The sequence below is a fragment of the Gekko japonicus genome, unplaced genomic scaffold (assembly GCF_001447785.1).
Source record: "Gekko japonicus isolate JY-2015 unplaced genomic scaffold, Gekko_japonicus_V1.1 scaffold40, whole genome shotgun sequence".
NCBI classification, from domain to species: Eukaryota; Metazoa; Chordata; class Lepidosauria; order Squamata; family Gekkonidae; genus Gekko; species Gekko japonicus.
In genome coordinates, this window is record NW_015172554.1 from 827,555 (window position 1) to 850,605 (window position 23,051).

Genomic DNA, 23,051 nt, shown 5'->3' on the forward strand with positions numbered 1-23,051 from the left:
CGCACAAGCAGATAGACTCGCTAAAGAAACCGCCTCTCTTTTCATCCCCCCAAATTCCCCAAACTATCCAATGTACCCTGTAATAACCCGGAGCAAAGCGAAAGCAGAACATAACAGAGATCCACTTCCCCCTGTCTTTATAGACCTGGGTGAATTACAACGCAATGATGCAGATGTCCAAGCGCTCTATTCTGCAGGAAAAGACCCCACAGGCAGATACCAAATAGTGGAATATGAAGGAGTAATATGGGCTGTAGACTACGAAGGTAATCGCCACTGGGTAGTACCCATGGAGGTCCGGAGTGATCTAATTCAATTCATCCATGAACAAGGGCACAGGGGAAAGGAACGTACTTTGGAGCGTGTTCTGGACTCAGGATGGTGGCCAGGCGTTAGAGCGGATGTCTCCCGTTGGGTAGATAACTGCCTCGCCTGCGTGATGGTGAATGCTGACCCATCGGGGCCAAAAGCACCCATTCAGCACCAAAGAATCGAAGGACCCTGGGCGCGCATACAAATAGATTTCATTGGACCATTGCCCACAACATGTCGGGGAAATAAATATTGCCTTACTGTGATTGACCCTTTTTCAAAATGGATTGAAGCCTTTCCATGCAAAAACAACTCCGCGGCCACAACTGCAAAGATCCTGTTCAATAGTCTTTTTAGCCGCTGGGGCATTCCCAAAGTCATAGACAGTGATTTAGGCACCCATTTCGTAGGAGAGGTTACCCAACAACTTTGTAATGCCTTAGGAATCAAACAAAGGTTCCACGTGGCCAGACACCCAGAGTCTTCCGGAACTGTGGAAAGAGCTAACAGAACTCTTAAAGAGGCCCTGAGAAAAATAGGGAAATCCTCAGGCAAGGACTGGGATGAAAAACTACCTATCATTCTCATGGCTATCCGAGGCACGACTGCTAAACACGGGTACTCACCTCACCTAGTCATGACAGGCCGAAAAATGCGCCTCCCGGAACAATTTTGGATTAATTCAGATTGGCCTGAACACCTCTATCCAAAAATCGCAAATGATGTCTGGGTGGAAAATCTGACAACATCAATATTGAAAATTCATCTTCAAGTTGCTAAAATGCTAGGTTACAGTCAACTAGCAGTGGACAAGAGATTAGGTTGGGTCAGAAATCCCCAAATTTGGGAACCGGGCCAAGAGGTCATGTACAGGAAATTCTCCAGAAAGCAGCATGCCCTAATGGCCAAATGGGAGGGTCCGGTCCCAATTATAGACAGAGTGTTTGCGGCTGTGTACAAGGTCCAGATTCCAAGAAAGAACAAAGAAGGCACTTGGAACAAATACTTCCACTCTTCTCAATTGAAACTGTGGAAAGGAGACCCAGTGGTACTTCCTCCGCCAAAACCGCCAGATCCTCCTCAACAACCCGCAGCTCCAGTCCACACCGTGGTGACGATCAAGCAATTATTCCTCCCTCCTCAAACTGAGTTTGACCCTATGGTCTCTTTTCCCTTAGCCGACACCTTCTTACATTCTGAAGAGACACTAACCCGTGTCCTGAATGACACGGATTAGTGAAGGGGGGATAGGAGGAAGTATTTCTGTATTTTATTAATTTTTCAGAATTTTTAAAAATTTTCAGAATTTTCAATATAATTTGGAATAAAAATTTGAAATTCGGCCGACCGCTAATACCCTTATGCTCTTATGCGCATGCTTTTCATAGCCCTCCCAGCATAGAATAATGCAGGGAAAGGTGAGATGGCAGTAGCAGAGGAATATAAGAGACCCCAAGCTAGGATAGGCCTCTTTGAAAGCAGAGACCTTGGGGAAAATTGCTAGCTAGTTTTGATGTTTGTTCTATTTTTATAACCACCATAGCGGAGGCTCTCTAAGCGAGCCTCCTCCAAAAATTGCGATTTTTAGAAAGATTGTTCCTCTGTGATGATGATGGGTGCCTGCTGGGGGATGGGTGGAGACAAAAATGTGTGATGATTAATGACTGGATTCGGCCCAAACCACCCGTTGTCATGCCCCTGGGTATCTTTCCTGGTCATGGGGACCTAATTTTTCTATCCGCAATAAAGGCAGGTGTGGAGAGCCAAATAAATAATTGAAGAAACCCCCTTAGTCCTGCCGCAAACAAATTGCTCTTTCAAAAGTTATTTATGGTCAAAGCACGCCCCAGGCAATCAAGCCTCATTTTCACCCCATCATTAACATATGCAGATGCAAGCCGGCCCCCACAGTCACAAGACTGGAGGGTCGGAAAACTTCGGAGCCGCTCGTTTGAGTTTAAACTTTTGACCCTTCCGATTCAAAACTACAAGAGAAAAGGCACTTGCAAGCCTTCATTACCAAAAGCTCCCTTCCCACTAACAGCCGCCGGTGGCGCAGCGGAGATTTCACCTTCTCACAACCCAAAGGCAGCCGGTTCGATTCCCGGCTGAGGAAATAATTCTATTCAAAGTTAGAAATTGATTATTTTGCTTTCTAAACCGTGCCCTTGTGTTTTACGGGGTTGACCATGGCTTAGAAAACAATCAGTGCCGACTTGAGGCACTATTTCCGCACTGTTGATGTATATTACATAATCCCTTGCCTTACAGAACTTACACAAATGGATACTCAGCGCAGTGCAAAACGGGTATATATAGGAAAGGTCTTATGTTTTCTGCTTGTGCATGTGTTAATAATTATTAGGGACATTCAGTCAACCACCATTCTCGGAGAAACCCTCTATCAATGGGAATGCCGAAAAAAAAAAATGCCGAGGTCAATCTCAAAATATTCCACTAACATGCTTAGCAGATGGTGTAGTGCCATTAGAGCAAGTAACACAAAGAGGCTTCAGCCTTATGGCACCAGAAGTAATACGGAAATGTCGCTCATCCAATTTGATCAATTGCACTAGAGAAAAACCACCCTACCAATTGTGGGTATGTCCCTTTAAAAGAGACCTTCTCCCGCAATTAATAACGATCTTGTGCAATGACAAAATTCCTATAGACATGAAAGCAGTATGTGAAACTGCTATAGTCTCAGCTATGGTTTGGAACGAAGGAGACCCTCTCAGGATAATTCTATCTATAGGCACTAATGAAAGTATGCCAGAAGAATTGCCTGTGACTCTCACGGACCCAACCCAAAAAGCATACGAATTTAAATTGATTAATTGGACCTCCACCATATGGAAAATTAATGAATCAGTGGAATCCTTAATTGGACCACCAGACTGGATGATTGACTTGAATAAAACCCCGTGCACAAAAATACTTACCAAACGTCATTTTACTCTATTAGGAATGTTGGTGATAGACACCACTCATGTGCCAGGAAATTATACATTGATAATTGGAGGAGAAAACAAAACTGTTATCACTTTTGACCCGTTAGTACAAAATGTATGGGATCTTCACAACTTAACTAATCCTATAGTGGGTTCCCACACCATAAAATATAATCAACAAGAGAAGGTATTAATGTATCCACAAATGCATCTGCGCAATGTGACAATTAACATGACTCAATTGGAAATGCCTGCCGATGCTCAAAGATCCCTATGTGCTCCATATCTCCAACCATTTAAACAAGGTTGGGAAAATTGGCTTGCTTTGTGGAGGACAGAAGAGAGTCTGAGCCGCCCCAAAAGAAGCCTAGCAGATTGGCTTGCTCCCGTAGGAACGGGAATCTCAGTTCTAAACACAGGCAACCTGGAGATATTGGCGAACAAAGCTTCCAAAGTAGGGACCGATATTTTTAATATGGCTCTACCCCTCACACAGTCTTTTCACGCCCTATCCGATATCCAACAGAATGCCACCCCCATTCTAATAAATTGGGAGCACATCATGGAGCATGATTTTCAAATCTTAATGAAAGAGCTACAGTCACTCCAAAGGAATATTTCACGTGCTTTAGCATGCACACAGATGCAGTCCATGAACATGATCATAGCCACTAGCCTTCTTACTCAAGCTATGTCCGGAAAAATTCCGTTCGAAATTAAAGAAATAATAAAGAGGAATGTAACACAAGGAGAAGCTGAACTAGTAGATTGGTGGAGCCTGGCTAACGCCACTTACCATAATGCCAGTCAGTCATTGGAACTAATCATAATAACCGCCAGTTCCAAGGAAACTTTCAGCATCTTCCCAGTAGTTCCCCTTGGACTACAGGCCGACCCCGACACTGTACTATATGCCAGAGACAGTCATAGATGGGCGCAGGCTACTCCAGAGGGATGGCAGACTATTAATGTGGAAGGATGTAAGCACAAAGCGAACCTTGGATTCTTGTGTGAAGATGATGCCATTGAAAAACACCACCCTTGTGTAGCTCCTCTTAAAGGATTAGAAACTGTTTGTAAATTTGACGCTGTTAAAGAGGATTCTTCAGTGGCTGTTTATGTGGGAAGAGCTTGTGTGTGCATCAGAACCAAATGTCCGTATGTACTTATTAACAATGAGACCATGCAACCTATGTTGCCTAAATTAAATAGGTGCTTTTGTGAAATTCACAATATTAAGGGGTGTGATTTCAAGTTTGAGACCCCAAGTTGGGTCCGACATGAAATGCACCTCAATCCAAAATTGTATGACAAATTAGCTCCAGTGCCACTAGGCATGGGACTGGAGGTCATTAAAGAACTATTGAAGCATCCAGACTTACAGCGTAGCCTGCAACGTTTAGAGCAGGATGGAGAGCAGGCTGTGTTGCATGTCAAACACAATGGGGAACAAATTTCTAATTTGGCTATTGATATTCGCGATTCGGCTAAATTCTCATACTGGGAATCGATTTTCGGATGGTCTAGTAAAGTTACGGGGATACTTAATATCATGCTTCACCCCATTGTGATAATTGTGGCAGTACAAATCATATGCCTCTTAGCATTAATTGGCTTGGCTGTGTGGGTAAGATCCCAAGTTAAACACATTCGAGACATGACTACCCCCATTCAGCATCCCTCTGTCACCATGTTACAGCCAAAAGTTTCATCCGTTTCATAGAATTAATGTTTGTTCGTGTGTGTGTGTATGTGTCCCCCCATTTCCCTATGTTCATTCCGTTTGTCCGCCTCTGATTCCCGGTTGTGGCATGTCTGTTGAGTTACCATTGTATTGTTGAATTGCATGGGTGAAGGTTTCCCTACCTATCTTGAGCTGTGTAAGCTCCCAAGCCAAAGAGACGCCGTGGCTCACTGCATAGAAGTGCCACTCTATCAAACCGCCCAATCAGTCCAGCGGCGGTTCAATACCAGGGATGCATATTTTGTTTTGAATAATAAAAGGCCCATCTATTTTTCTACTTTTGTCTGATGCTTTCCCCTCCTTATCTAAATATCTGATTTTTCGCTGCTGTGCTATACCGTTTAAATTTTTGTGGGATTTTATTCTGTGTTTCTATTTTTATACAACAATTGTTGGGCTGAAAAGCCCTGAGGTAGCAGCATCATGAACATCGAACCGGGAGCTTGAGACACACTCATTGCCATGCCCTGCCTTGGCAAGTCTCTCCCTTGCAAATATTCTGCTGCATCCTTGTATGAGCGTGGCTCAAAGTAATGTATGATGAGCCAGCATGCATAAGGATGCTTGTGCGGGCAGTGGGGGGTTCGATGTTCAGTCCCACCGAGACTAGGTGTGTAAGCCTTCCTCCAGACCCTGGAGGAAGAATGCCATAGTCCGGCATGCCCAGGGACCCGAAGGCCCCAAGCTTGTTCACCGGCTACCGATTTTACCGCTGCCTACTTTTTGTTTTGATTTTTAAAAACGAGTGACCATTTTTGTCCATCCTTTAGGTACAGCTATCCCATCTAGAATAAATAAAAGCACAGACAACCCGGTTTGCCGCTTGCAAAACGGACTAGAATTATTTTTATTTTATTTTTGTTTATCCAAAACCAACAAATACCCAGCATTCTTTGAAATTTCCAATTTGCATATACACAGGCCCCCAAACTGAAAGTACACACCCTTGCCTTATTTGGACTAACACATGGAACAGTCCATTTATTTCTTGGGCGAAGGGGGGAGACCTGTCTTTCCGGCCAATCAGGATTATGTATGTTTTTGTCTATTCTATTTTTATACTGTGATACCGGGGATCCCATCGATGGGGACCCCCTGATGTTAAAAGAGGTACAACACTGACAGTGTTCCCTCCGAGGCACTATGGCCTCTGTTTAAAAAGAGCTGATGTAGACTGAACATCGAACCCAACACGGCCAGGACAAAGCATGTCGCAAGCCCCGGGTTCGACCTGCAGACTCTAGAACTCTCCCCCAACAGAAGGAGAGAGCGTGAGATGGTGCCTCCATACCGAAGCCAAGGCACTACCCCGAGTCACTTTCCGGATCATGGGGAGGCGATTTTAGCCCAGATCCCATGATTCTTCGGACCCAAAGGGGGGTGGGCATGCAAATTTCACGGCGGACTCACCCGAAGTCTGCCGAAAAGCGTTCGGTAGCCTCCGTATTAACCTTTGCTCTCTCGTTTAAGCCCGGAACCATCCGGAGGACCGCACGAACGCCCATAGCGCTCAATAGACCCAGCTCCGGCCTTAGACCCAAGCGATTGTTCCGGAGCACCCCCGTCCTTTCCCGCAAGCCACATCATATGGAAGAGACTATTGCCAGCAGATCCAGACACCGATGGATCGTGTATATATTGTGTATATGTGTAATCTTTTTGATACTTGGTGCATTAATGTACACAAGATATATCAATGTAACTACAGTTACCGCCTTTCTTAAAAATGTATCCAGTCGTTTGCAACAACGAATCAAAGCTGCTATAACAGAGAACCCAGCACCTTGAAGTATTACCTTGTTTTCTTGAATGTTCTTATTAGTTAGTAATAAAAATTGTTGCATGCTCTTTATGTTATGAATAAAGTTGAATTTAATGTGTGTATAATTTTATGCTAAGTAAAATTACATAACCATGTTTTGAATTATTTTTATATACTTTTTACAATTTTAATGCACCATGATTTTAACCTTTTAAAAGAATATTTACCTATGGCGCTTGCAAGCCAATTCCAGCAAAAACAATTTGGCTTAGGTTAGAGTTGCTCACACACGCACACACCTCTTCTCAATAGCGTAGAGAGGGTGTTCTGAATGCGGGGTGGGAACTCCAGATGACAGCATGATGTGCCAGATGACAGCTACCAGTGCCAGATGACTGCAATCCTTCCAGCAATCCGGTGTAAGTCTATGTGTATGTGAGGACCATCTCTCCTGACGTCGATCTGTCCTCAAAGGGGGGAAATGTTACCAATGGCATCCATTTTGGACTATGTTATGAGTTATGCTTATGGACATATGCTTGACACAGCAAGGGCTAGTGAAGAAACTGTGAAGCACAGGGTTCAACCAGGGGACAAGCAAAGACAATGCCAGCTGCATAGGATGATTATCACCTAGCCAGCAGAGTCTCCAAAGTCGTTAAGCTCTTTATGTATGCAAACATTAAGGTTGATCACCACCCCGAAGCTAATCAAGCCTAGCCCAGACCGAATGTCTACACCTGACAAGCTTAACAATAGACGTCCTCCCGTGCCAGACCAACTATAGAAAGTCTATTACACATAGCAACCATCACGTCAGCGCTACTGGTGACCCGGCACGTACCTCCTGCCTCCGCCCAGACACCTCCCCTTTAGTTAATCGATAGTTTGAATATTGACATCATAACCAATCACTGACCTTTGGGGTCGGGCTACCTGGTAATCCGTTTGAGCCCACCCCCTCCCCTCGCAGCCGAGACCTTAAAACAACTTGCACAGAGCCAAGAGAGGGCCCCTCCTTCATACCAACGACCTCTTCCTGTCTGCTTGAACCTCTCTTGACCCCCTTGCTATACCCAACCCCCGATAACCGCTTTGCCTTAGTCTGCAGCTAAGGTCAATCCACGTGTTCCCGGCTGGTCTGGATACACGTGTTTCTACCCCATTTTCTACCCCTTCCGCCCTCCCATCCCGCTGGAAGTTTCGGAGCTGAGCCACGACATAGGTAAATATTCCCCACCAACGATATTCCTGCTAATGCGACTGTGCTGTGATCTACCTTGTTTTCTTAGTCCTTGTATGCCTGAGTGGTTTTATTATTATTCTTGTGTGTCTGAACAACATATTCAGTAAAGAGAGATTTGTTTAAACTTCTGTCTCGTCTCTTCATTGAAGCGTAACGGCTTAGCCCATCCTGCGTATACACTTGATCTGAATCCCGATTATTAAACTGTTCCAATTGCCTCTCCTAAAGAGCAATTCGGCTAACACTTATTTTATCTAAAATTATTTCCCAAAAGGCATGAATCCTCGGACAGGTCCACCAGCAATGAAAGTAAGAGCTGGTGTGACCACACCCCTTCCAGCGGTGATGGTCATTCGAAGAGTTGATGAACATCCTGGTTTTGCACACAGCCCTGCGCGTGTTCAGCTCTATGAGGTAGATTTCCACTCCTTCACTTCGTTTGCATAACCCCTGTGTTACACATTTGAATTAATAAACCGCTGGGAGGGAAGCAATCACGATGTCATTGCACATATGCTTGCAGCAAAATTCTTTGGGGCTGATGTTTTACCAACATACAGAGCACATGTAAGCATCGGTAATAAAAGGTCTCTATTGTTATATTGTTCTATAAAAATTAAAAATAAAAAGTTCAAAAAATAACTTTATGAAAAAGATGCAGCCATACATCCAATCACATCAAACTTTTTTCCTCTAGTGTTTTATCAATGCATAACGGTAGCGTAGCTTGGCGTGGGGGAGAAGGAAGACATATGTAAAGGAACTGAAGGGATTTAAAGCAGCAGCAAACAATACATGCCCACTGCTGGAATTAATGTAATAGTTTCTCCTACTTCAACTGGAATGATGAAATGCAATACTAAGTGGAATAATGAAAGAACGGAACCAAGGAATTCTGTTCATCCCAGTCTGTGAAACAAGAACCTTAACGTGTTGTTGCAAAACTAACTCTCTCACACCAACAGAAAGGTGCAGCTGTTTCACGCATGACATAGAGGCAAGCTCTTCAAGTGGACAAGTCGTTTACAGTTATGTTGGTCCAAAAGTAAAATCCAAAATGTCAAGAATGCAACCCATGTAATACCTTTTATTAGGACCAACCCGGCGACACACAACAGTGTCAAAACCTGCAGGTGTAACATGGATTGTGTTCTTGGCATTCCAGTGTACAATCCAAGAAGGAGCTGCATCCAATCTCAGCTCTCTGGCAAATGCAACCGTATACATTCATTTGTGGCATTTGCCCTTTTAGCTTCATTTGCAGATAGTTTTCTCAATTTCTTTCCTTAATTTGCATTCCACAAAACTTTATTTTACCTCTTGTAGTTTTTCTGCTACTTTGTTTTTTGCTACTTCAGCACTTCTTTCCTAGCCTGACGCAGCCAGCCAGGGCACTTACAAAATAAATATTCAGAACGCTGAAGTTACAAAAATTGTACATGTCATAACTGCACAGCACTGATGCACGACCGCACTTCACAAACTGCAGCCATTAAAAACACCTTCACTGGAGAATGCCATTTGTACAAGGGTAATGGAATTTCCTATTCAGTCAAAACAATCTATTAAGGATTTAAAAATGAATTTTTATTACTCATGTAAATTGCTCCAAACACACCTGGTATGCACCATCCTGCAAGGTGTTTCCAGCTCTGCTAGGCAATTGCAAAACAACAAGCATCCTAACCAAACAGCCATGAGAATGTTAATGAAATGGTCACTGGAGATGCATAACTGCCGTTAACTGCAAAGCCAAGAGGGTCTTATTTCTACTACCAAATGGATTTATTTTATAGTAAATAAAAGGGAACCTTTATTGGCTATACAAAGGCTGGACTGAAGATCAACAGATGGATTCCCTAGCTCCTATTATCAGTCAGATAATGGAAAGCAAAATATAAGCAAGCTGTTCCTGGGATCAGCCTTTTCATCCAGTCTCCATTACTACATTGAGATTCGAGCCTATAGAGAATGTGACATCTGGGGCTAGAGGGATATCAAGCTATGCACTACATCCAAAGCTCTAACCATAAGGAGGAGCTACAGAGAGACCAGCAAGGAATTATTTTAGGGATGGGCACAGACTGAATTATGAACAGAAGATTGTCATGAACGTGGCCTGGTTTGTGGTTTGCAAACCTTGGTTTGTGCCATCCCACCCTCACGAGCCCCATGAACCTTACACAAACCTCCCAGGTGGGTTTGTGTGGTTTATGGCAGCAGACACACTGGTGCCAGGGGTGGGGCTTGAAGAAGGTATTTAAAGAGACCATAGTCTCTTTAAATGCCTTCTCCAAGCTGCGCCACTTAAAGGGAGCCATGGTGCAAGTCACAAGTGAACTGAGAAGGCATTTAAATCTTCCAAGTGGGAGAGGGGGGAGCAAAGGGGATCACTAAAATTGCTTCCAACTGCGAAGGCATTTAAATGAGTTGCGCCACTGTGGCTTTGTTTGCAAGCCATTTCTTCTTCTTCTTTTGCAAGCCATTTCAGAATTTTAGCGATACCTTCTGGTTGGTTCTACAACCCAAGTCCTATTTCATTATTTACTTGTTGATTGTATTGACTCAATCTGTGTAATCCACTTCGAGTCCCAGTGAGAAAGGTGGACAATAAACACACCTCTTGGCCTGTGTCTTGCATCCATTCCTCTCAGTAATCTCATATGGAAAACTAAGAGCCTTCCCCTGGAACAGTAAGAGCCTTCTCCCAAGCAACTGCTCGGAATACCTGTGCTAGCCCAGCTCTTATGAAAATGCCCACTTTGCAGTCAGGAATCTAAGATCAAGACTGACTAACATTTGACAGGAGGCCCAAACTGCAGTAAGAAACTGCACACAAATTTGATCCACTTTAAAGGGAAAAAATGTAGATAGCAAAAATGTGATGCAAGGACGAAGGGTAACTAACTTTGAAGGGTTCTAACTTTGGGAGCAACCCTAAACGGGTATATTCAGAAGTAAGTCCAATGTTATCCAAAGGAGCTTATTCCCAGGAGAGGGTCCTTAGGTTTGCACACTTAGGTTCACAAACTAGTCCAACAGAAAATATGGCACTGGCCACCCCATGAGACTTGGGCCTGGATCCTGCCCTCAGCCATGCCTTCAACCTATCTTGTGCCACAAACTCACTGGACAGCTTAGGGCAGGCCACTAGGTTTTCCAGTCATGAAGCTTCGTCTACGGAATACCCTCCTCAGCTTTACTTTCTTTTAGGTGCCAGGTAAAATACATTTACTTTATTCAATTTTTAATGGAATACAGATTGTGCTGCTTATTATGCAGGTGCTATTCAGTTACTGATTATGGTTGTCTTAATTGCCGTGTATTTCATCCTTGTATTATTCCATTCTGTTGCAAACCACTTTGGAGATTTTTCATCCAGGTATAAATATTTTAAATAAAACACTCACTCTCCTTTAGCCTAAAGTTTCCTCAGCCATAAAACTGGAAGATTAAGGACTATTTTACAGGGCTATTTTAAGAATGAACACAATAAAGCATTTTGGGCAATAGCAAGGCTATTAATACACAATGCAACTTCTACTAATCTTGGGATTGCCGGCGGCCCTTACCGTGTAAAATTATTTATCTGTCACTGGATACTGATAAAAGTGTAATATCTAAAGTTATGTAATATGTGGCTGGTGCCATTCATTTGTTTTCAAGTTTACTCTGAATGAGATGCTGAATTGCCATAGTGATGAACTGATTTGAATGATTCATTGTTTTGCTCTGTGAAATTACTTTTTAAATATTGTACGGCAGTATTGTTATGTACAATACACTTGTATCGATCACTGATATAAGATTGCCAATCTTGGGTGTGGAAATCCTAGAAAGTGCTGCATGCTTGACCCCAGCCACCACTGGCCTGCTGGAATGGCATCTTCTCCTCTGCGCAGACCGTCTGTTCCGACAACAGAGCCAGCCCAGCCTCCGGCTCCAGTGAGTTCTTGGCTTCTCCTCTGAAGCCTGCCAGTGAAGCAGTTAATTAACATCAGTTGTGGCACTGGAAGTGGACGCCTGCCAAAGGCCACTTTACAGGTCTCGTGAAAAAGAGGCAGCTCACTTGGTGAGGAAGTAAACAACTTCTCTGTGCTCCCTGCAGCAACAAAACAGCTGCATTTCTGCTAACCTGCTGGGCAAAGAGTACATGAGCAAAGAGGACCCTACACACTGCATGGCAACTGTGAAGCCACAGCTGTTTACATTCTGCAGTTTTGCACAAACACAAACAAGCTGTGGAATGTGGTACAGAATGCTTGAGAGTATCAGCTTTCATAGTAAAAAATAAAAGCAAGTCTCTTTTCCTTACAACCATGAAAGTGGCTTTGAAAGTGTGTGGGAAGTGTCTTTTGATATCTCAGAAGTCAAGTGAGATTGACAAAGACATTCAGTACTCAGGGATGGGATTTCAGATGGTACCCTAGATACCTCCTTCCCCCATCCCCGCTTAGAACTAGCAGAATAAATTATGTGAAATATAATCCTTCATGTGTATGATTTATACAGGTAACAGAATACAAATTTTCCCTTGAGGATACTTTGAGATTTCTTTGTGTATATATAGGATCAGATAATAATAGTTTGAAGGGGTGAAAAACGTATATACACACGCACACTGTAACTTAGACTCGCTGATTTAAAACTGTCTGACTGACAAGGCGCACTCCCCTATTAATCAGTCAAAACTTTTTAAATGCTGTGTTTTAATGTAAGTACTTATAAAATCTGGAAATGATAGTTGTCACCTTAGAAAAGGTATTCTCCTTTACTCCCACATAGAAGGAAATGCTTTTCTAAAATACTTGTGATGCTGGAAGTTCTCTGAATGGAGCCTCCCAGCGTTGTTCTTTAAAATACACACACACCAGGGAGGTGATTTCAATCAGGGTTGTGGTGGAGTGGGGTTAAGACGTAAGATGTATAAAAACAAAGGAAGCTTCCCCCCCTTTGAATTATTAAGTCAATTAAACAATCAAATCTGCATACATTTGTACATGAGTAAATTCAATCATGTAAAGTCTTAGAACGAGGACTCCATTCATTGAATGGGCATATATATATATATATATGAGACAAACATCCCTGCATTAAGGTACTGCATGCAGAAAACTGTAAAGCTTAATCGTATTGATGAGAGATGAAGGGTTGCTTCTAGAAGTCTGAAACTTCCCTAGAACAGTCAACGGCAAGAGGCCAATGTAACCTGGGATTTTCCCAATCTACAGTCTTCTCAAGCAATGAGAGTAGCAATGTTTTTGGACCCTTGGCTGCTAAGACAATATAGGAGATAACCAAATACATCTGCCCAATGGAGAAAACTGTGAAGAAACAGCAATATACTAGCTTGGTTGACAGTCCCTTGAGATCAAACCACAACGTCTAACCACTAATACTGCTTATAGAAGATCACGAGCGCCAAACAAAATCCAAGCCCCCATATTAAAATCTCTTCTTACCCCAAAATCAAAGCAGTTGAATGAGGAGTGGAAATAATTCCTTGGTCCCAGCCCATACATCTTCAGAGACATCTCAGTGAGGAACAGGCCAAGGAAAACAAACTCTGCAAAATCTAGAAGAAAGCAAAAGAGGGTGAATCATTTGCAAGTAATTCCATAAGTATTTTGTAATAATATAGAGATGCTTCTCTTTAAGGTGGACATGCTGCCAGTGGGGGGGACCTGTTCTATTGCATATCATTCAGCATGTAGATAAACACAGGTACATACTTAAATTATTCTTATTTTCATACTAAGGAACACTGTTCAACACATACGTGTCCACACTGCATTTACACAACCCCTAGTATAATCTCCAGACTTGACTGTTCAGTTTCCATGATGGAGGAAATGACAACTTCAGTGAGGGGGTGACGGGACTCCTGGGTATCACATGCCTGCTGAGCTTCCCTCAGGCACTGCCCCCAAATCTCCAGGAATTTCCCAATCTAGACTTCTCAATCCTAACTAAAAGTAAGCCTGTGGACATGTGTTCATTCAATTTCAAATTCTTCCTCTTTATTGTCTACTCCATTCCTCTGTAGCCTCCACTCTTGCATTCTGTAAAGAACCATACATACTTATGGTGAAATATTAGTAATAACAACTGCAGGCTCAATATGTGATTCATGGATGGTATTTGTTAGGGTACTTTTCCACTTAGGTTTGGTATATGTGCAGCTGCAACTCTATGTACCTGATTACATGAAAAAAAAATACATATTCTGGACATGTTTGTATCCCCCCCCCCCATCCCCCGGATCAGAAGGCTCAAAGTTATCCCAATAGTTGTAATGAGTCACACACTAAGTATGATGCTAGAATTTGGTACACACAAAGTCTATGGCAACCTAATGACCAGAAAACTCTGAAGGGGGAGGGATATTTGTATCTCTATAAAATGTGCCCCTAAATGGCTGAACTTCATCTTAGATACCATCCAAAACAGTCTGATTTCTACAAACATTTAGAGATATTTGTAAACCTCTCCACAGAAATTGGGTTCAATAAATGTACCCCAAATGGTTAATGTACTACCTGCCACCACCTGAAATGTGGTATCCGCAAAATCCAAGACACTCTGATGAACTAGAACAGCCTGAAGGAGGGAGGTGGTATTTGTATATTGTCACTCAAAATAGGGGACACATAGTGGGGTCCCCATATGGTCAAAATACTGATGGTTGCTCAGAAAGCTGAAATTTGGTACAGCTAAAGGCTTTCTGATTACGATTACTCACAGAAAATGATGGGTGGTTTTATATACTACTGTCAAAACTCAGGACATGGTCTACTAGAATTCTAGCAACTAAGGAGCACATGGAATGGTTGGAATTCAGGAATTTCATGGCCTCCCTCAATAGGACTGTGATTTAGGGAAAGGGATCCAAGGCTGTACATATATGTATATCACGCAAACTTCATTTTCTAGTGAATGACACTATTATAAGCTAGATAATAAAATAGATCAGATATGGAAGATGCACAATTAAAGAGCTTTAACAAGCAATTCTATAGTAATTCCAGTCTGAGCTGACGGAAATTAATTTTTTAGGAAAAAAAATAAATGAGCAGGCTTAGATTAATTTGGTATAGGATTACACTGTATAATGAACTTCAGTTTAAGTACAGCACAGAACTATAATCACTACAAAGCAGAATCAGAACAGAATCAAAGTGAGAAAAGGGGGTTTAGAATATTTAGGACAAAAGGAAGCAATGAAAGTATACATATAGTCACTTGCAAATCTGTATTGGCTATCTCTGGACCAAACTAGATGTTATGGTGCCATTTTACAAATGAATTCAGCCCTTTGAAAATGCTGTGAGAGCCTGATACTAATACCTTGTTGAGAACCAGGCAATCTTGTTCCCCACCACACCATACCTTTTCAAGTGTTGAAACAACCCACTGTTTAAGAAAAGAACAAAGATGGAACCTAGGCAATCAAACTGGCATTGAAACTGGACAGGAAGGAAACTCTGCCTGGGAAAGTGTAACAGCCCTAATAGGACAATTGTTGGGCTATTCAAACCATTACTCTCCCTGGTGATTGGAACGTGCTAAAACACGCTTAACATGTCTGCTAAGATAGTTTAGCTTCACCACACAGTAAAGTTCACTCTTGCAAACAATTGCAGAGATGTGAACTTAGTAATGATGAAGCAATATCGATTACCAAACAACAAAAATTTCAAATGATGCAAGCAATATGATGCCAGTTAACAAAAACACCTTTACCCGATGGACAGCGCAGGGAAATCCAAAGACACGTACAAGATTTCAAGTAATCTGCTGGATCCAGTACCAGAGTCCAATATAGAGTCTCTCCTATCCTTAATCCACAGCAGGTCTGGTGATGCAAAACAGCTTGATCATACATCATGACCCTTGACAGAGAAGCCAATATCCCCTTTCAGAGCTGGTGACCCTAGTGACTAAAGCCATTAGCAGATTGGTCTGGTCATTCAGACAGAATGCACCAGTAATTTCTCTGTGGACACCAGCTGTCCTGAGCCTCACCACTGGCTGACCTTAAAGGAGAGATTCTTCAGAGCCAAGGAAACAACCATGGGTCCCCCCAAAACACTCAACAACAATGGCTCCCATTTTCCCTACTCTCTTCAGCAGACTAATCAAAATTAGGATTCCTTCTGACACAGCCCTACCCATATAATTGAAAAATGCAATTCTGGGTTGTTTGGCTCCCCCTAGATTTAATTTAATCTACCATCAACAGAAACATTTTGTAATAGAATGGGATGAGGGGAAGGGCGAGAGGAGTTTGCTACCAAAAGTTTAATTCAATTTAACAATTTGTGCTCCTGGCAAAGGCCAGGCTGATCTCTTTCTGCCCAATACATTTGAATTAGGCAGTTAGCAGCTCCTTTTTGTCAATCACTGACAGATTAATTCCATTTTCATGCTGTCACAAAGTCTGAGGTCATTAAGAGTGGGCACTGCAAAGGCAGCTCTACATTTTTGCTTCTTCCCACTAGTATACATGCATATATTGAAGATACTTGTGTGTGAAAGAAACCTGTGCCATCCAATCCTCAGCTACCTCTCCCACAAATAACACCAGAAATATTCACCATACATCAATAAGCATGCTTGTTTTGAAGCTTTCCCTGTTCTGCATATTGAGATCCACAGGGAGCCACGCTGTGACTTCAAAAGCAAACACAATGTATTCATGAAACTAACTGCATAATGTAGATGGATAAATAGAATGCAAGGGGCAATACTCTTATCTGAATGAATGGGCCACACTCAATAACATTTCTATCACACGCTTCCTCCAAGGAGCTCAGAGTGGCACAGAACTCCTTCCCTCCTCCCTCAATAACCTGAGGCAGGGATGGTTTAATAAGCTATCGGAACTGCTAGCGATGGACAAATTTACTGATTCAATCAGAAGGATGGAAGAACAAAGGAGATCTTCAAATTTGCTTGCTAAATGGTCTCCTTTTATAGAATATATACAAACAAATGACTCTTCTCAAATAAGTCATATTCCAACCAAATACAAAGAAATACTCACCTGTTTATGAAGTCGGTAATATTTACCTACATATTCAGCAGACATGGTATAGGCCTCCAAGTTAAGTTACATAGTTTGTCAACATTGCTGTTTTTGGAACGCAGACGTTAACAAGCTGAAGTTATTTAATTCATTTCTGTTTTAGTTATATTCATTTGTAAAGCTGTTTGGTTACAGTTTTGCTGATTGTATCAAAAACTTAATTAAAAAAAATATTTATTAAAAAAAAAAGCCTGTGGGCACTTTTGGAATTCTGACACAGGGTGGTTGGTGTAACCACAAAAATGGCCGCCTCAGGAGGCAGTGTGTATGTGTGTGTTATGTGCCGTCAAGTCACTTTCGACTTATGGCAACCCTTATAAATTAATGACCTCCAGAATATCCTATTATTAACAGCACAAAAAACACTCAACAACAATGGCTCCCATTTTCTGAAGGCCATGGCTTCCTATGTCGAGTTGATACATCTCATGTTGGGTCTCCTTCTCCTGCTGCCTTCAACTTTTCCTAGTATTATTGTCTTTTCCAGTGACTCTTGTCTTCTCATAATGTGACCAATGTAGGATAGCCTTCGTTTAGTCAGGAGGCAGAACCAACTACAAAAGGATTTCCTCTGGAGGCGGATCCAACCACAGAATGGTAGGGAGTGAGGTTATGCATAACTCTCCTAGTAACTCTTCAGCATTTCAGGCAGAAGCGCTGCTTGACAGGATGGCTTTTAAAATGAACATACTGTTTAAAAATATTTTCTTACACATGCTGTAATGTAATGAAGATCCTTATGCTGTGCTGGCAGCTGTTTTTGAAGTAACTTTTAAAAAAATCTGCACAGCCAATCAGACACCGATGGCCAATCAAAAGCCCTGCTGGGCAACACCCGACTCTGCCCCCACCCAGTTTCTATAAACACTTGACAAGTGCCAGGAAAGGTGGCGGCATGCACCATGGGGCCCGTGGGACCACGCTGGGGGACCCCTAGGCTAAGATAACAAGACCTAGTCTTTATTTCAGTGGCTATGCTAATACGTGTTCATTACTGTGAGGAGTGATGAATTATTTCTAAACCTGACAGAGGCTCAGGAGGCCTGATTAGAAAAGAACAAATGTATTTGTTTATTTACTTTCTCAGCAGAGTTTAACACTCTTATTTAGAAACAGCTGCTGGTTGAAATGTTACCACAACAACCTAGCCTCACATATTTCCGCTGAGGAAAATCTTTTCTTTTTCAGAGAATTACTGTTACAAGTGGGCTTACCTACAAGGTCACCCAAAAGAGCTTAAATGCACTTTCAACCCCGACTCACAACGATTGCCATCATGCAGTCAATAACAGCTCCAGGTTCTTCAAATCAGCCAGACAGTTGCCCTTGCAGTCCCAGTAGGGTTACCAGACTCCCGGTCGGGGCAGGGGTTCCTTTGATTTTCGGGGCTCCAACTTGCCACTGGACAGCAGGCTGGTGGGGGCAGCTCCACATTCAAACAGCCCCCTCTCATGTCAATGTCAACATGATATCACCCAGAAGTGACATCATTGGCATGTTGCACATTGGCGTTCTAGCATTTTGGCTACAAATTCTGTGGTTACCATAGAGTTTTTGGGCAAAATTCTAGAGCGTTGATGTAAAACATGCCCGGTACAATGACATCACTTCCAGGTGACATCATCATGGTTCATGCACTTTGCACACACCAGAAGATCGAGGTACGGACCAGGGAACACCCCGCTGGAAGGCTGGTAAGACCTGGCAACCCTAAGTCCCAGCAATACAGAGGTCTCCAATCTACTTCTCTCATAAAATAGACTCACTCTTGATTAAGATCACTTTTCCTCAATAGCCTTATTCTAATAACCAGTCTGTTCTACCTGAGCCAGACTTCAAAACCCACCAATCCACCCAGCAGTCAGAGCTTTTCTCTTCAAGAACTGTCCAATTTGTCAGTTCACACAGGTTTTCCCCCTTCCCACTTAGCACTTTAACATTTTCTCCTTCCTGATTGGATGTTGCTGTGGATCTGCGTATTCAAAACTTGGTGTGAGGAAACTGGTACATGACTTGAAGAAGGTCACAATAGCCATATGTCTATCACAGCAGTTTTATGCAGAATTAATACATCAAGACTAGGTGACTCGGATGTTTTAAAATTGGAAATCGATTCAGGTGGGTAGCCGTGTTGGTCTGAAGCAGCAGAATAAAGTTTGAGTCCAGTGGCACATTTAAGACCAACAAAGTTTTATTAATGTGCATGAACACTGAAGAAATGTGCATGCACATGATATCTTATATCTTGAATAAAATTTTGTTGGTCTCAAACTTTGTTCTTAAAATTGGAAGACAATAATCATTGTTAATAATAATCTCTAAATATGTAATGATTGTAACTGTCACGCCAGGGGGTGTCCCCTGCCGGGGGAGGGGCGCCTGCTGTGGTTACTGAAGTCCTCAGGAGAAGCCAGAGCCTCAGATTTGGAGGGATGGGGGAGTTACGTTACTTCCCTCCATCCGCTCCTCGGGGTCAACAGCTGTACACAGGTCTATCTCACCGACAGAGCCTCCGCTTTTATCCCCGTCCACACTTGTGTTCTGCCCTCCCCTTTCCTTCCCTACATCCTGATAGGGCTCTTCCCTTGTTTCTCCAACCCTATTGGGTGTAGTCCCCACAGTCCCGCCCTCCTGTACGTGCTGCCTAAGACCGCCCTGAGTTGGCGAGCCGCAGGGAGTGGCCGCTTCCAGGAAGCCTGAGGTACCCACCAACTTCGTGGGCAGCGTTGCTGTTCCCACTCCCCCTGGCAAGCCCCATCCCCTCGCTCTTACACGCGCCCTTCCCCCTCCTCCTGGTCCCGGTCCCTGAGAAGGGGGGAGGAAGATCCTGCCAATGCCTCTCGGCTGCCCATCTGCTCTCAAGCTCGGCTCCTGCTTGCCGCGCCCCTCTGTGTCTTTGGAACTTCTCTCCGATGGATCCTCGCTCTCCAGGGCGTGCTGAGGGTTCGGCGCAGTGCGCGCCAGTCCCGCCACAGCGGCCAGAGGGGACAGTAACAACAACAACAATAATAACTACAACAATGAAGACAAGTAAAACAATCTTTATCATGTTGGTGCTTATGGAAGAATGGCTATTACAGGGACACTTGATGTGCTTAAGGCATCCCATTCCCAACTAGGGATGGGCAGAAACCTCATCATGAACCTAACCTTGTGATGAACATAGCTGGTTCATGCTTTGCAAACCAAGGTTCGTGCCCATCCCTATCTTTGACTCTCCCATGACCCTTCACATGGTGTTTGTTGTGGGGGGGGGGGAAGAAGTAAGATGCAAGCCATTTCAGTGATCCATTTTGCTCCCCCCCAGTTCCAAGTATTCCCTTTAAATGGCTTCTGCTAGCTCTTCCCCGCTTCCATTCTGCTAGCCTTGGAGAGCTGTTGCAGAAAGGAGAGAGGGAAGGTGTCCCAAGAAGGGAGATCTTCCCCCTCCCTTTTATTCTGCTGGCCTCAGGGAGCCACCCCCAGCAGAAAGGAGGGAGGGGAGATCTCAGATTTCCCCCTGAACTTCACGAACCGAACTGGTTCAGGGAGGTTCATGAAGGTTCAACCCAGACAAACCTCCATTATCTTCTTCGTGGTCTCTGTGCATCACACCCTTGGGATACTCTGCGCCTGCGCTGACCTTCTCAGTACCGATAGCTAGCAAAAGGGATTTTCGCGCCTCTCCCAGGTCACGCGCCGGCTCCACTGCGCATGACCAAGGAGGGGCACGCAGATCCCGCCAGTTCTCTTCTGATCGCCGCGCTGGTAGGACGCCTTCTGCTTCGGTCTGTTAAGTACAAACTTTTGCTAAACCTGCGTTTAGTTACTTTCTTTTTCTTTATTTTTGTAGTTAGCATTTTTCTCCGGGTGTTGTTTTGTGTTTTTCTCGTTTCCCCTCCGCTGGCCTATGGCCCCGCGGTGGGGTTGTTTCAAACGGTGCAAGACTTGCGGCCTTAAAATATCCCCCACCGACGGGCACTCGCTTTGCCTCGTTTGTTTAGGGGAGTCGCACTGTGTCTCTAAGTGCAGACATTGCCGAAAGTTTTCGAACCAGACGAGAAAAAACAGAGCAGCTCGTCTACACTTGGCCCTGATGGAGAAGGCACTATCTCCACAGTCCTCTTCACCGTTGGACACGTCCGGGCACGCCTCGATGTCCACCTTGGCTGCGGACACTTGTCCTCCCGTTCCGGGATCATCGACGTCGACGGTCGCAATCGATGCTTCGGCACCGAAACGATCGACGCCGATAAAGGACCACCCCGTACCTTCCAAGATCCGGAAGCAGGGGTCATCCGTTGCCGTACCTTCCAAGATCCGGAAGCAGGGGTCATCCGTTGCCGTACCTTCCAAGATCCGGAAGCAGGGGATATCTGATGCCGTACCTTCCAAGATCCGGAAGCAGGGGATATCTGATGCCGTACCTTCCAAGATCCGGAAGCAGGGGATATCTGATGCCGTACCTTCCAAGATCCGGAAGCAGGGCAAAGACTCACAGCAGTCGAAGAAACCTAAAACGGACAAACCCAAAGTCCATAAGGTTTCGGCTAGTCAGGGTCGAGATCCCACGCAAGAACCTCACCCGATCGGTTCGGATCTCGACATCGACCTTACTCAACAGACAAATCAGTCGCAATCTGATATGTCGAGCCGTCAATCCTCTCATGCCTCCCCAGAACGTGGAGTCGAGGATCGGCACCGACCAACATCTCCTCCCCTGACTTGGGATGAGAGGCAATGGCATTATTTGTACGGGAATCGATACCCATACCCTTGGGCACTCCCGATACCACCCCCACCTGAATGGGATCGTCAGTCGGTGTCATCCCGCATTTCGCGCTTTCAAGATCGACCATCGGTATCGAAGCAGTCGATACCGACGCATCCACCAGACCCGGTTGTGCCCCCGATTAACACACCGGCACCGTCTCAACCTGAATTACTCGAATCATCTCCAGAACCATCCAATGTATCCTCCGATTCAGATGGCTTTTCTGAACATATCGAGGATGTAGATGCACAGCCCACCTCGCAAGATGTGGAAGCGGATTTACCTATTTCTCCATCAGAGGATGTTAAGTCTTATGGAGATTTTATTCAACGCATGGCATTAGATCTATCTATGACTCCTACTCTCGTTGCCAGTTTTGTGGATGATAACGTTTTTGACATTATGCACTCTAACACTTCGCCCTCCGTGGCTCTACCAATGACAAAAGTTCTCTTGCAAACTACCAAGGACTTTTGGACTCGTCCAGCCTCCATTAATGTCTCTAATAAGCGTCTGGATCACATGTACAAGGTCCAGGAATCAGGGGCTGAGTTTTTATACACACACCCAAAGCCCAATTCTTTGGTCGTCTCCTCATCCACAAAAGGAAAAGCGAGTCACTCTACTCACTCAGAAAAAGAAGGGAAGAAGTTGGATTCGGTTGGTAGAAAATTCTACACTGTCGGTGCAATGGGCATTAAAACGGCGAACTATGCCGCCTGCATGGGCCGTTATCAATTCAATTTATGGAAGCGTTTGAATGATTTCCTCCCGCACGTGCCCAAAGAGTGCCAACCTCAGATTAAAAGGATTCAGAATGAAGGGATGGTCTTGGCTAGACACCAAATTAGTGCTGCCAAGCATTCCCTGGAATCCGCTAGTAAGACTCTAGCAACCTCTGTAGCGTTACGCAGACATGCCTGGCTCCGCTCTTCATCATTGCCATATGACACCAGATCCTCGGTGGAAGACCTTCCCTTTGAAGGTTCTGGATTGTTTAGCTCCACCACTGACACGGTTCTGCAGGAAATGGATAAGAGTATCAAGACGTCCAAGAGTTTGGGGATCTCCCCCACGACCAAATACTCGAAATCCAAGCAGTGGCCTAGGCAACCTTGGTCGACCAGGCAACCGTACAACAAATCACCTACGGATCAATGGCAAAGACCTCCCTCCTCTCAGTCACGGTCTTTTC

General features: G+C 44.0%; 1 protein-coding gene across 1 annotated transcript in view; it reads right to left on the minus strand.

Moving 5' to 3' along the window:
• Positions 1-23,051, minus strand: part of CACNA1B (calcium channel, voltage-dependent, N type, alpha 1B subunit) — a 562,801-nt gene that overhangs the window by 189,007 nt on the left and 350,743 nt on the right. The window contains exon 13 of the mRNA XM_015421148.1: positions 13,478-13,590. Coding sequence (XP_015276634.1) covers positions 13,478-13,590 — 113 coding nt within the window. The remainder of the gene's footprint in view (positions 1-13,477; positions 13,591-23,051) is intronic.